The 12,538-nt window shown below is 36.3% G+C and overlaps 2 protein-coding genes across 3 annotated transcripts; one reads left to right on the plus strand and one right to left on the minus strand.

Annotated features, from left to right (window-relative positions):
• The first annotated feature begins 446 nt into the window (after positions 1 to 446).
• Positions 447 to 6,542, plus strand: LOC112529812 (tetraspanin-10-like). Of its 2 annotated transcripts, XM_025141221.1 has the most exons (12): positions 447 to 709; positions 2,110 to 2,222; positions 2,973 to 3,027; positions 3,115 to 3,170; positions 3,612 to 3,659; positions 3,757 to 3,805; positions 3,892 to 3,975; positions 4,256 to 4,323; positions 4,826 to 4,951; positions 5,032 to 5,107; positions 6,177 to 6,253; positions 6,484 to 6,542. In XM_025141221.1, the coding sequence occupies exons 1-11, from the start codon at positions 656 to 658 to the stop codon at positions 6,240 to 6,242; spliced, it is 795 nt and encodes a 264-aa protein (XP_024996989.1). In that variant the 5' UTR covers positions 447 to 655; the 3' UTR covers positions 6,243 to 6,253; positions 6,484 to 6,542. The 2 variants fall into 2 exon arrangements, with proteins under 2 accessions (XP_024996989.1, XP_024996988.1); XM_025141220.1 differs by lacking the exon at positions 6,484 to 6,542 and having other exon boundaries at positions 6,177 to 6,367.
• Positions 6,543 to 7,783: 1,241 nt separating this feature from the next.
• On the minus strand, positions 7,784 to 12,058 carry LOC112529750 (20S-pre-rRNA D-site endonuclease nob1). The gene is made up of 5 exons (XM_025141137.1): positions 11,705 to 12,058; positions 9,759 to 10,776; positions 8,918 to 9,086; positions 8,392 to 8,508; positions 7,784 to 8,039 (listed from the first exon to the last, which is right to left on the minus strand). Exons 1-5 carry the CDS (start codon positions 12,033 to 12,035, stop codon positions 7,893 to 7,895), a joined length of 1,782 nt encoding a protein of 593 aa, XP_024996905.1. The 5' UTR covers positions 12,036 to 12,058; the 3' UTR covers positions 7,784 to 7,892.
• Positions 12,059 to 12,538: the final 480 nt, after the last annotated feature.

Consider the following 12,538-nt stretch of genomic DNA (forward strand, 5'->3'; position numbering starts at 1 on the left):
CATCTGTACTAGACATATTTAGGGGTTGTTTGTTTACCTCTTAATAGTTTCATTAAGAGGTAATCTCTGAATTGTTAAGAGGTGAATCTTGTTTGACAAACAAAAGTCTGTCTCTTAGTGATTCTAAAATTTTCTAAATGATTTTGCATCTTAGGCCTTCTTTAACCATTTAGCGCTCTAATTTTATTGTAAACAATTACCAAACAACTATATTTCATTTTGAACTATATTATAAAAGCTTTTTAATCATTCGATTTAATCATTTTACATTAAACCATTAGCAAGTACAAATAATCCCTGCTAAAATCTTAGACATCACCTCTCCGACTCCGAGTAGTGCTGTTTTCTGTTGGTAACAAGAATTGGTATGTTCGTTGTTTTGTGTGTTGTATTACCCAATCTCATTCCATTGTCGAAAACCATGTGCACCCACATGTGAATTCTCCAAAATAACCCTCAAACTCTTCATCTTTATCCCAACTCCATCTTCCTTTTCTCCGTTTGCTTTCCCAGTTTGGCGCCTACCTTTTTTTTGGAGTGGGGGTTGCTTAAAAGCATCGAACTCGAAGCCATTCTGAATACGGAAAGACAGGAGGTTTTGTTGCTTGTATGTATTGATTGAAGAACGAAAAGGGGGGGTTTTGGGTGGAAGGAAATGAGCACAGGAGTAAGTACGTTTGTGATCAGATGGATCAATTTTCTGACCTTGGTACGTCTCTCGATTTTCCCAGCTATTTTATATGAAAATAGGAACTTTTGCTCTGAATGCATGATGGGTGTTTGTTAAAATATGTCAATAGTAGATTCGTTAAATGAAAACAGGAATTTTTGCTCTGAATGCATGATGGATGGGTGTTTGTTAAAATGCGTCAATAGTAGATTCGTTAAATGGAAAACAGGAATTTTTGCTATGAATGCATGATGGGTGTTTGTTAGAATGCGTCAGTAGTAGATTCGTTAAATGGAAAACAGGAATTTTTGCTCTGAATGCATGATGGATGTTTGTTAAAATGCGTCAGTAGTAGATTCGTTAAATGAATACAGGAATTCTTGCTCTGAATGCATGATGAGTGTTTGTTAAAATGCTTCTGTAGTAGATTTGTTAACATTTGTTGCTTTTATTTGATCATCGAGTTTTGTTCATTTACGATATTGCAGCAATATACAGCTTCTTCTACTCGTTTTGCAGGTTTTATAGTGAGATACCATACAACTTACCATTCAAAGTTGAGCTTCCTTTTGTGATTAGGGAATTGGTTTTTTTTGGGGTAATCATGAGTGTCCGGAATCGACTGGAATGGGATATTTAGCTCAATGACCTTCTCCAAAAGCTGGTTTTGCAAAATGACCCTCTAATGTATTTCTAAGTTGACACGGATACCGTTTTAAACCAGATTAAACTAAAAAAAATAGGTCATACTTCTAATTGAAAACTCACCTCAAGTCATTTATCCAAAGGACCATGGCTCAAATAGGGGCCTGTAGGTCTTCTTCTAGAAACTCATAACCTCTTTTAGACGTAATTTAGCTAAATAGCCTTCTCAACAAATGAATTTAAGAATCTGATCTCTAGTGTATTTCTAAGTTTCTATGGGAGCAACTTGAATCAGGGACATGCTGTTTTGAACAAGATGAAGGTCATGGAGCTAAAAAAAGGGTTTTAGAAGATCATGCTTCTCTAGTGTATTTCTAAGTTGCTATAGGTACAAATTTGAATCAGGGACATGCTGTTTTGAACAAGATGAAGGTCATGGAGCTAAAAAAAAAAGGTTTTAGAAGGTCATGCTTCTAAATGAAAACTCATTCATGGTCATTTATCCAAAGGACGCCCATGTAGTTTTAGTAGTGATAAAGAATGAATTGGACCGATATATGGGTTTGTTCTACGGTTCATGGATATGGCGAACTTTCAAGAATTAATAGTTATAATGTCACATTGTCACGTAAAGCAACTTATAAAGTTTCTGCTCATTTACGAGTTTATTGTTGAGTATCCTTGGGGAAATCTCAGTTCTATTGCACGTAAAGATTATCTTGGGAGGAAGATGTTTGTTGGTCTATCGATTGATATCTTCAAAACAATTAACTGCAGTTTCTTTCATCGTGTAGTTAGTAGCTGTGGGTGTAGTTGGTTTCGGCGTGTGGATTAGCACTCATCATGATGGTTGTCGGAAGTCCCTAACTCTCCCAGTTTTGGGTCTAGGCGCTCTAATATTCTTGATGTATGAATTACGATATCTGAGACATTTAGGTATATAACCTTAAATAAGATTTTAATTAAACCCATGACCTTCTAATGAGTATGAAGCCATTTTTCTTTTAATAATTCGGGAGGTCATGTATTTAATTAAAAATCTTATTCAAGGTATTATACCTAAATGACCCCTATGATTATCTCCTCCCCTACTTGCAACAATATATATGAATACCACTACAACAAAATCGGTTTTAATGTCTAAATGTTTTAATAGACTATTTTAGAGGACTTCAGTTTATATGAGCAAACACTTATGCATCTTATGTGAAGATGTTACAATAAGTTGATAGGACATTTTTCAGCGACCTAATAAGTTTTTTAGGGCATTTTCAAAACTAAAACGTTCTATTAGTCTTTTTATATGGCATTATTTGAAACTTTGTCTTATAAAAACAAGTGTCTTATAGAAGATGTTTTCATAAGACACTTTAATTGACATAAGTGTCATAAAAAACTTGTTAGGCATCTCAAATACGTCCTAACATACTATTGTGACACTTTCACATATGACACACAATTGTTTAGTCCTATAAAGTAGTCTATAATGACATTTAGATATATTTGGCATCCTATAAAGCCCATTTTTTGTACTGTCCTAAAGCTCAAAGGTTTTATTCTGTGAAGTTAAACTCTGCCTCTTTTCTGGCACGTCAAATCAGTTCAAGTGTACATAGTCTCTCTGTTTTTGTTACTGCGATTTGTGTTTGAATTTCAGATCAATTATCGGGTTTCTTGGCGCGCTAAAGAACAACTCTATATTATTATGGATGGTATATATTAATGTTCTGTGGTTCTTTTAGGATCTATTTTGGTTATTGATGCAACTCATTCTTACTAAAACTTCATGTATGTTGCAGTATTTGATCATGCTTTGCTTGATTCTATTGGGAATTCTTGTTTTTACTGTACTAGCGTAAGTTTATTTTATACATAGCTATTAAACTCAAGTATGCACACGATTGTAGGAATATTGATTAACATTTTATATGTAATACATGTTCGTCGTATATACCACGGTCCATAAATATTTGAGAACCCGGGAACTAACTATTTATGTTTTATTCATGACGAATCTCGTGATAAATATGCATGATATTCATGATGAATAGTTAGGGTTATTCATATACACAATGCATGAAATAGTTGGTTTCAGATTCAAAAGATTTATAGTTCTCATTTGAACTTTCCACTAAGGAGGTTCATTTAGGAACCTAGAAACCACCATTTTTGTTAATATTCATGATGAATAACGTGATAAAATATTCATGATGAATACTCACAAACTAGGTGGTTCCTGGGTTCCTAAATGAACGCGCCCTTACCAAATTATATATTCTTTTGTCTTCTATTGTAGGTTTATAATAACCAACAATAGCTCTGGACATGATGTTGTGGGTTTGAAGTAAGATCTGAACTTCAATTCCTTCCGATCTTGTAATTGGCTTTCGATTTCAATCGGCTATAAAGTTTAGAAACTATTATCATCTTTTTGTGATCAGATTCAAGGAATACCAACTTCACGATTATAGTAAATGGTTTCTAAAAGAAGTAAGAAGTCTAGATCCTATCAAGAAATCTTGAAACTTTACCAAGTTTAAGAAGCTGTTTTCTTGATTTCTTGATTTGGCTCACAGTTGAACAACACTCATAACTGGAAGCACCTTCAAAGTTGTCTTGTTAAAGCTGATGATTGCAGTAACTTGTCAAAAAAATACAAGGTTTGTATCTAACCTCCTACTCTATTTCCTCTTTCTGTTCTACTTCAAATAGCGTTTAAAAAAGCTGCACAGACTTTTTTCTACTTTTTTTCCGATTATGCCCCTTAGAATTTTCCAATTAATTTTTTTAACATGTCTTTTTAGGTCATTTTATATTGTTATTTAGTTTATCAGCTAGTTTTTGTTAAACATGACTAGTTTATCAGCTAACAGTTAGCTTATTAACCAACAACTAGTTTATGTTTGTTTCAAGAATGTGATGGTAACTTGCTTTATGCAGACTATCAAACAATACAAATCGGCAAAATTAACTCCCATTGAAGCTGGTTGTTGCAGACCACCATCCCAGTACGTTTCTTCGATCCTTTATCTGCTAAAACTATGGTTCATTGATGGACATAGCATTTGTTGATATGTCTGGTGCGACAATTAGACTGAGACAGTACAGAACAAAAACTTGCCACACATTTGGTGTGATAATTAAACTGGAACAAGACATGACCGAGTGGGACAAAAATGCATTTCTTTCTGTCCACAAAATAGGTGGAACAAAAATTAGGGAGATGGACAAGATTGGTAAATTACTAAACTACTCATGTCAAATTAATACTTTAAAACCTTCGGGGTGTCCTGGAAAATCATAGGGGCTCATTGTTCTGTCCAGTCTTGTCCTTTCCTGTCTTTTCAGTTGTCCTGTTCTGTCCTGGAAAATCAGAGGCGTGCATTGCCCTGTTCTGTCTTGTCCTATCATGTCCTGTCTTTGTAACTGTCATGTCCAGTCCTATCCTGGAAAATCAAAGGGGTGCATTTTGACTACACAAATATATTACTCATCTTGAATGTTGTTTAGGTGTGGCTATCCTCCTGTGAATGCATCTTACTATGACTTGAGCTTCCATCCATTGAGCTCCAATAAGGACTGCAAACTTTACAAGAATTCAAAAGCCATCAAATGCTACAACTGTGATTCCTGCAAGTAAGCTTCATTTTCCCATATTTGCGTGCTCATTTTGTCTTACTATTTGCCAAATGTTCCTCTTTTGACCGCCTTTTCAGGGCTGGAGTAGCGCAGTACATGAAAACTGAATGGCGTGTAGTTGCTATCTTTAACGTGGTTTTGTTTGTCGTCTTGGTAAGTCACTCTAAACGATGATAAGACCAAAAACTATCTTCGATTCTTAGTCATAATGCAACAAACGGGTTATTTAACATAATAGCCTTTCTTACAAATTCTTTGAAATGCATGGCCTTTTGACATAATTAAGAACCATATGCCTAATAGAAGAAATGAAGAATCTCTCTTCCTAATACAAAAATGCGAAAATCCTGTTAGAAGGTTATTCTTCTAAATAATTGTGACGCCCTGGAAACTGTAGAGAAACTAAAACCAAAACCTGAAACGGAATCCAAGAGGCCGCTTACCAACATAAATTGGGTAAGCGTTAACCGAGTAAGAATGCAGTATAGGTATGACGTTTGGTCTGGGTAAGCATTGACTGAAAATGATTGTTTACCAAGCGTCTGGGTAAGCACTGGCTGAGTCAGAGAACAACACCTTTCCTACTGTGCCAACATATTTGTGAGTCGGAGTGTGTTGGTAAACAGTATCCCCTCTTACCGGGTAAGCATCTCTTAACCAGTAAAAGGCAGAGGCAGATTCATAAATTATTTCAAGTGGTGGCACAATTTGACTATAAAAAATATCTATTTTTTTCACAATATGTCTGTAGATCTGTTGGCTGGTTCATTGTCCTTGCATAAAAGAGACCCATTTTCGAGCCAGTTTACATATATTTTTAAGAACACAAGAGGTACACAAAAGAAACATCAAAATTTAAGCTAAAAAACAACAAATTTGACAACTATGGGACTCGAACCTAGTTCAAAGGCACGAGCATTTACCATCTTATCCATTAAAGTCTTGTGTTAACATTTCAGTTTCAAAAACTATATGGTGGCACCCAACAAAACAATAAAGTGGCACCCTTTAAAATCGTAAATTTTTTCCACCATGAAGTAGTGGCACTTGCGACAGTATCTTTCCAAGTGGGTCTGCCCCTGGTAAGAGGCGGCCTATAAAACTGCAATTACTCATTAAATCAGTTATAGTTTGTTTAATGGTATCTGCTACTAAGGTATTAGACCGCCCCAAAAGACTTATCTCCACAAGCTTACCTCTAATAATGCCTGCTTGATGTCAGTTTGTAATCTATTTGGTGGGATGTTGTGCGAGACGGAATGCTGCAAGTAGCCGCTTGAAATCTTGAAACTTCGAAAGGTTGGTTGCTTTTTTTTCTTTGAGCGAATCGGGCGAAACTCGAACTCAGGTTATGTATTTCTTCATTTAGAACTAGAAGTAATGTTGTAAAGATTTCAAGACTTTGCTTCATGTTACAAAGTTTTTCTATTTATGGAAATCTAATTGATTTTTTCCTGCAATTACTTTAGATGAATACTTTCTAATTTTATTTTGTATGTTGGTGTTGGGTCGGTATGTCTTGGATTCAGAGCAGGGTTCTAAAAGGCACGTCAATGATAAACGTCACCAGCGTCACGTTTTGAAAGCGTTGTTTAACTTTTTTATTTTGTTTAAAGGTCGGTTTTACCTTTTTATATGTACTTCGATATATGAATATGAATTCTTCAATATTACGCACATATATAGGGGTTAATCGTGTAAGAACTACAAGAAGGTTACAAATCTGTAAGAACCAATCTCAATATATTGTTTCACATGAGTTTTTATGTAAGGTTATGATTTAAGGTATTGTTTCATATATACTTGTTTCACAATTACTTTTCGTCAAACACCACCATATGTTTCACATGGACTCATGTAGACATGATTCATTTCTCATGGCTTCTCATGCCAAGTTCATACAGTAACAATGACCAAACAAGAGAACACGATAACGGTCGAATCACATGTAATTCATGTGACCTTGGCCATGACATGAGGTTGCGGGCCAAGTCACCTGCTCACCTTATTTATATTGTGATCGCATGTGATTCCGTGCAAAATGGTATATATAGGGTTGGATTCATGTGAGACCAGTCTATTTTTGTGAAACCATTTTTTTACACTTGAAACTTTTTGTTGTGAAGGTAAAAAAAGCCAAATCTTCAAGGAAAAACACTGTGAAGATTACCTTCGCAGCATTTTGCTGTGAAGTTTCAAGTGTAAAAAAATGATCTTACGAGTCTTACGAAAACAGACCGGTCTCACGTGATCCCAAGTCTGTGTGTGTTTATATATAGTCTTTTCCATATACAACTAATGGAAATGTTACAAACCAATCAATTAAGATATCTATGAAAATGATAAATATCCATTTACTACGATTTGAATATTTATAAAAGATGATCACAATTTTTTTTTTTATAATCAACGCTTTATATTATAAAACAATCGATATATTTATGAAACCAATTATATGTTATACTAAATGGATGGTTGAGATTGGTTTGTATATGATTTATTCTCTGTGTTTTTTATATGGCCTTGCCCCTTTAAGCTACATTTTTAAGAAAAATGTTATGGCCTACTCCCTACAAATTGAGGCTTAACTTTAGCGCCACGCGTGAATGACTCCCTACGAATCGAGGCTTAACTTTAGCGCCACGCCATATCACACCGTTAGAACCTTAACCTAGAGTCACAAACCATAGAACCCGATACAATCCAAACAAAATCTTGTAACAACCCGAACAAATACGAGGGATGAAGGTTTAAAACCAAAATTTCTAACAATCATAATGCATGTCTTACGACACAATCTCTAGTAACAAAAACGACAACGAGAAATAAAAACCAAAATTGCACCAATACGATTACGTAAAAATAACCCATCGGATCGAGTTTTCAGGAACAAACTTAAAAGACAAAATGCAAACTCATGAAAAATGTTGAAACAAATCTAATGGTTAGAACGAGCATAGTGATTGTCATTAGGGTTCCTCTTGCCACTAAAAACTGCTAATGCTTTCCTTACAGGTGGTTGTAATGGAGCCTTCTTGTCTGTATGGTGTGTAAACATCTCATTCGTCGCAAAGATATCGTTCGCCTACAAGTTCCATCATATAACGATATTTTAATGTATTGAATATGATGACAAATTCAAATTAGACCCATAAATATTCTGAGAACCTAAGAACCAATATTCATGGTGAATGTTGATAGATATTCATGATGAATGATTTGTAATGAAAAGGCATGATATTCATGATTATTCAAGGTTATTCGTCGTGAATAACCCATGAAATAGTTGTTTATTTGTCGTGAATAACCCATGAAATAGTTGATTCCTTGGTTCTCAAATATTTATGGTTGTTATTTGAACTAAACCTCTATGAATATAAGTTCTAATCATAAGCTTCGATGTAGGTTTTGGGTTTAGGATGAAAACATAAAAATACCTCTTTATTCTTCTTTTTCGTCTTGGGATGCAAGAACCTCTGTGGGAGCTGATCTTCGCGTAGAATAGGGTTTTTAGTTATGGCGTCCCTTCCTCCTTGTGGGAGAGGCAACGAAAACTGCATAAAGCCCAAGATTCAGCACACATTTGTAGATGACCAACCGAAAATTAAACAGTTTCTAGTGGATGTTGTATTAGATTGTTTGATATCCTACTTGAATTAAGGGCCTATCTGTTAGCAGCTTTATGGAACTTGCAACTTATTCGGTCAGCTATATGTAGTTGTTTGCTAATGGCTTAATGATATAGAAAATGACTTATTGTTTAAGCCTCTAAGAGGGAGTTTTATGCAAAAAGCCAAGTTTTTTACAGACGTGCTCCTCCCAGTTAAAAAACACACATCTTCCATCTATAAAAAAAACTCTCCTAAACAAAAATCTTCTAAATCCATACAGAAAGTTTTATCCATACAGGACTTGATGAAAAACCAACCAAACAGGCCCTTAATAGAACTCTGAAATACTCACCTTTGTGCCACGCACAGATATACGTGGTCGACGAGCTGCAATAATAGTTCCATTTTCACCAACAGTAACAGCTACTTTTCGTAAAGTGCCTCCATTCCCGCAACTTGGACAAAAAATCCTACCGATCTCCATTGTCACTTTAAAGCAGGCATGGCATTTCAGGATCCACCTGCAAATTCAAGTAAACAATGACCAACTATTTCAAACAGAGCCACCATCATCATACAATAAACTTAAATTTTCATGTGCGTTTGGTACGCAGACGGGACTGGACAGGATCGGAAGGCCGAGAGTGAGGTAGGCAGGTGAAGGAATGGAAGGTTTTAGAGTTTTAATTTGACATGGGTAGTTTAGTAATTTACCAAGCTTGTTGCATCTCCCTATATTTGTTACAGAGAAATGCATTTTTGTCCAACTCAGTCTTGTCCTGTCTATTTGTTAGCCGCTTAATGAGCTTGATGGGGCTCCCAGCTTATTTGGTCAGCTATACATGACTGTTTGGTAGTAGCTTAATGATATAGAAAGTGGCTTATTCAGCAAGCTTCTAGGGGAGAGCTTTATGCCAAGTTTTTTCCAAGCCTACCCTACGCATACAGATTAATCAACACAAAAATCTTTATCTATATAGGACTTGATGGAAAACCAATCAAACAGCACCAGTCTAATTATCACACAGAACATGGGGCAGCCGGTTTTTGTTCTGTCCTGTCCTATCCAACCTACCAAGCGCACCCAAATGCACAGATAAAAATTGATTACAAAAGCTAGTGCAAACAAATGAAAACAAGCCATAGCCATCGAAAGTTTGAAAGAACGAAACAAGAAAAAAACATAAACGAACCTGTGGAGTTCGCGTATTTGCATTCCTCCTGGTGCCACTAGCCGTAAACCCATCTGCAAGATAACATTCTGCATTGCGAAATCACCAGTAACACAAGCGACACTTGACTCAGAAAGGGATCTCAACATCCAACTTTGCTCACTGCTTTCATCATCCGCATACGTTGCATCAACACTTTCACTCGTCTCACTAGTGACATCCAATTTTTCCCACCCTTCATTCACAGCTTCACTCTCGTTCACTTCACCATCTTCACACGCCTTCAATGGTTCTTCTTCRAGCCTCATCTGATCTAAAATTGTCGAAAGATCTTCATCACCATTGTTCCCATCAGTTGTCATTCTTTCCGTTTTCTTTTCTTCAGCATATAATTCAGCTGAATTCTCGTAGACCAAATCTGGGCATTTAGAATCATCAAGATGCTCTTCTTTTCCGGTATCTGAATTTGCACCGTTTTGAACGTCTTTTTCAGATGATGCATCATACATTTCACGTCTAGCCTTCCTCCTTAAAAACGTCCTATGGGTGCTTCGACTCACAGCGGGGAGCCAATCCCCTGCRTCATCATCAAATTGCCCCTGAGATGCATCAACACCATCTGCCACCATCTTTTTCCCTTCAATTTTAACTTCTTTCTTTTTAGGTAAATATTTTTCGGTATATTGTGGTTCAGATCCATTTGCTGATGCARAATCTTCGTTATTTTGATCCTTATCTCCAGGAATAACGTTCAAGTTCAGATCTTTCAGAGGGAGAATTCTTGATTCGGGTCCTGATCCATCCCCAACTGCATGTTCCAATGCTTCCCATTGGGCCAAGTTAGGAACGTTGGACCCCCATCCTGGTAATTCTTTCTCGGGAAGCCTCTTTACGTTAACTGTGCGAATAGGTGGAGGGGTATCTCGGAGATGGCTAGTTCCRTGGATTTGGGACTCCAAGGTATGAGTCAAAGCAATAAGTTTAAGATCAACGTCTGAGAGCGTTTGTAGATCTCCAGTTGCCCTTGCAAAGCTAATAACTGCAAAACCAAACACAAAAAGACAATCTTAGAAAAAAAACCAAAATCATTTTAACTACTGTATAACGAAAATACTGAATCAGAACAAGCATCAAACATCTCACTCGATTTCTCTTAGTCAGCGAGCTTAATTAATTGTCTAATGTTTAGGCATTATGCTTCCCCTAGAGTTTCGATCAGCAACTTCTTGTTGCGTTAAGCTTATTGAAAATATTAAGCAGGGATTCATAGCCTCTTCTCAGCTTGTATTCATCAATAGATGTTTCTCAACTTGGAGAATATCTTTCCAATCTTTTCTATGAAATTCTATCAATAATATGATGAAATTACTCGTTTGGAGAGGTTATTATATCAAAATTTCAATTATCATATGTTTTAACTTATGAGTCTGCTTAGGGGTTGTTTGGTTGGTTTTCCACTAAGTCATATATGGATAACACAGATTGTGTGGACTAATCTGTCCTGCAGGTTTGAAAAAGCTTGACTTTCTACATAAAGCTTCTACTTCTACCTATAACTTATCATTAAGCTAATGTATAGCTGACACAATAAGCTGCAAGTCTCATTAAGCTGTTACTCTCCATTATAAAGATAACGCCAAATGATCACTCAGAAAGCCTACTCCCACTAAATTTATTTTAGAACAGGGGGGGGGGGGGGGGGGGGGGTTGCTCTGCTTTTGCAAATTTAGGGGGAAATGCACCATGCTTGAACAGATAAAAGCTCAAAAATATGTTGATTTAATATAGATTAGCCGTCTGATAGTTCTTACGAATCCATTGCGCTTTTGTACCATTACTCGTAACCTTAAATCATTAATAACTTAAACAGATGACTACAATTATATCACAAATCAATCGTGTAAAATACATCACGAATTCAACAAATTTTGCTTTCACAGATAAAGTAATTAACCGAAAACACGAACCTTTTTTAAGTGATTCAGGGGAAGGTTCCATGGTGTCGACAGTGAACGGCAGGAAATTGAGGCGATGGCGAGAAGTAGGATCTCGTACTTCCTGGAGAACATTGGCAATGGAGACAAACTTGTCGGCGGAGTTGTGAAGCCTTTCTCCTCCTTGTATAATGGCGTTTGCATCCACCACGGCGACGGCAATACCTTTGGTAGACTTGCAGCTGCCGACAATAGCTGCAACGACGGATTGCGACTGATCATGGTGGTGATTGCTACTGTTTTCTGGTGGAGGGTTTTGCTTCACTATGTTGCTCCAACAAGGAGTAGATTTTGGAACCTCCATGGCTTTTGCTTAGTCTGCGATACATTGATCAAAAACCCTAGCAATATACAAGGAAAACCTAATATACAATTTCATCCCTCAACTATTTGCATATTGCTAATTTCAGTCCCTGTTAGAAAAAATATACATCAAATATCACAGAAGTAGTACAATTAAGAAATTGACTGGATTAGTCAGTCTCATCAATACTTGTAAAATGTTTATCATGTCACATTACTTTACCGGATGAATATGACAAGAACCACGAATTTTACCCGGTAAGAACGAAGGCAAGAACCGAGAGTCTTATTCTATAAGTGATAGTGACGACTCTTACTGTGGTTAGTGCTTACTGGGTAAACTGTTAAATAGGTATAAAATAAAAGAAATTGAAACTTTACTGCGTTAGTTGAAAAATAATTATTCGTTGTACTGAATAGGAATTAAACCAAAATCTGTTACGTTTTGTCCTTGTTTAAAAGGATAATCCTTGATGGTTTCTCTAGCTGGCCTCAAACTGTTAG

The sequence above is a fragment of the Cynara cardunculus genome, assembly GCF_001531365.2.
Source record: "Cynara cardunculus var. scolymus isolate 2C chromosome LG 16, CcrdV1, whole genome shotgun sequence".
In the NCBI taxonomy this organism is placed as follows: Eukaryota; Viridiplantae; Streptophyta; class Magnoliopsida; order Asterales; family Asteraceae; genus Cynara; species Cynara cardunculus.

Coding starts and splice junctions, on each gene's coding strand:
- LOC112529812 (XM_025141221.1), top strand. CDS start 656: ATGAGCACAGGAGTAAGTACGTTTGTGATCAGATGGATCAATTTTCTG. Junction 2,223..2,972: donor GGCGCTCTAATATTCTTGAT/GTATGAATTACG, acceptor TTTGAATTTCAG/ATCAATTATCGGGTTTCTTG. Junction 3,660..3,756: donor CATGATGTTGTGGGTTTGAA/GTAAGATCTGAA, acceptor TTTTGTGATCAG/ATTCAAGGAATACCAACTTC.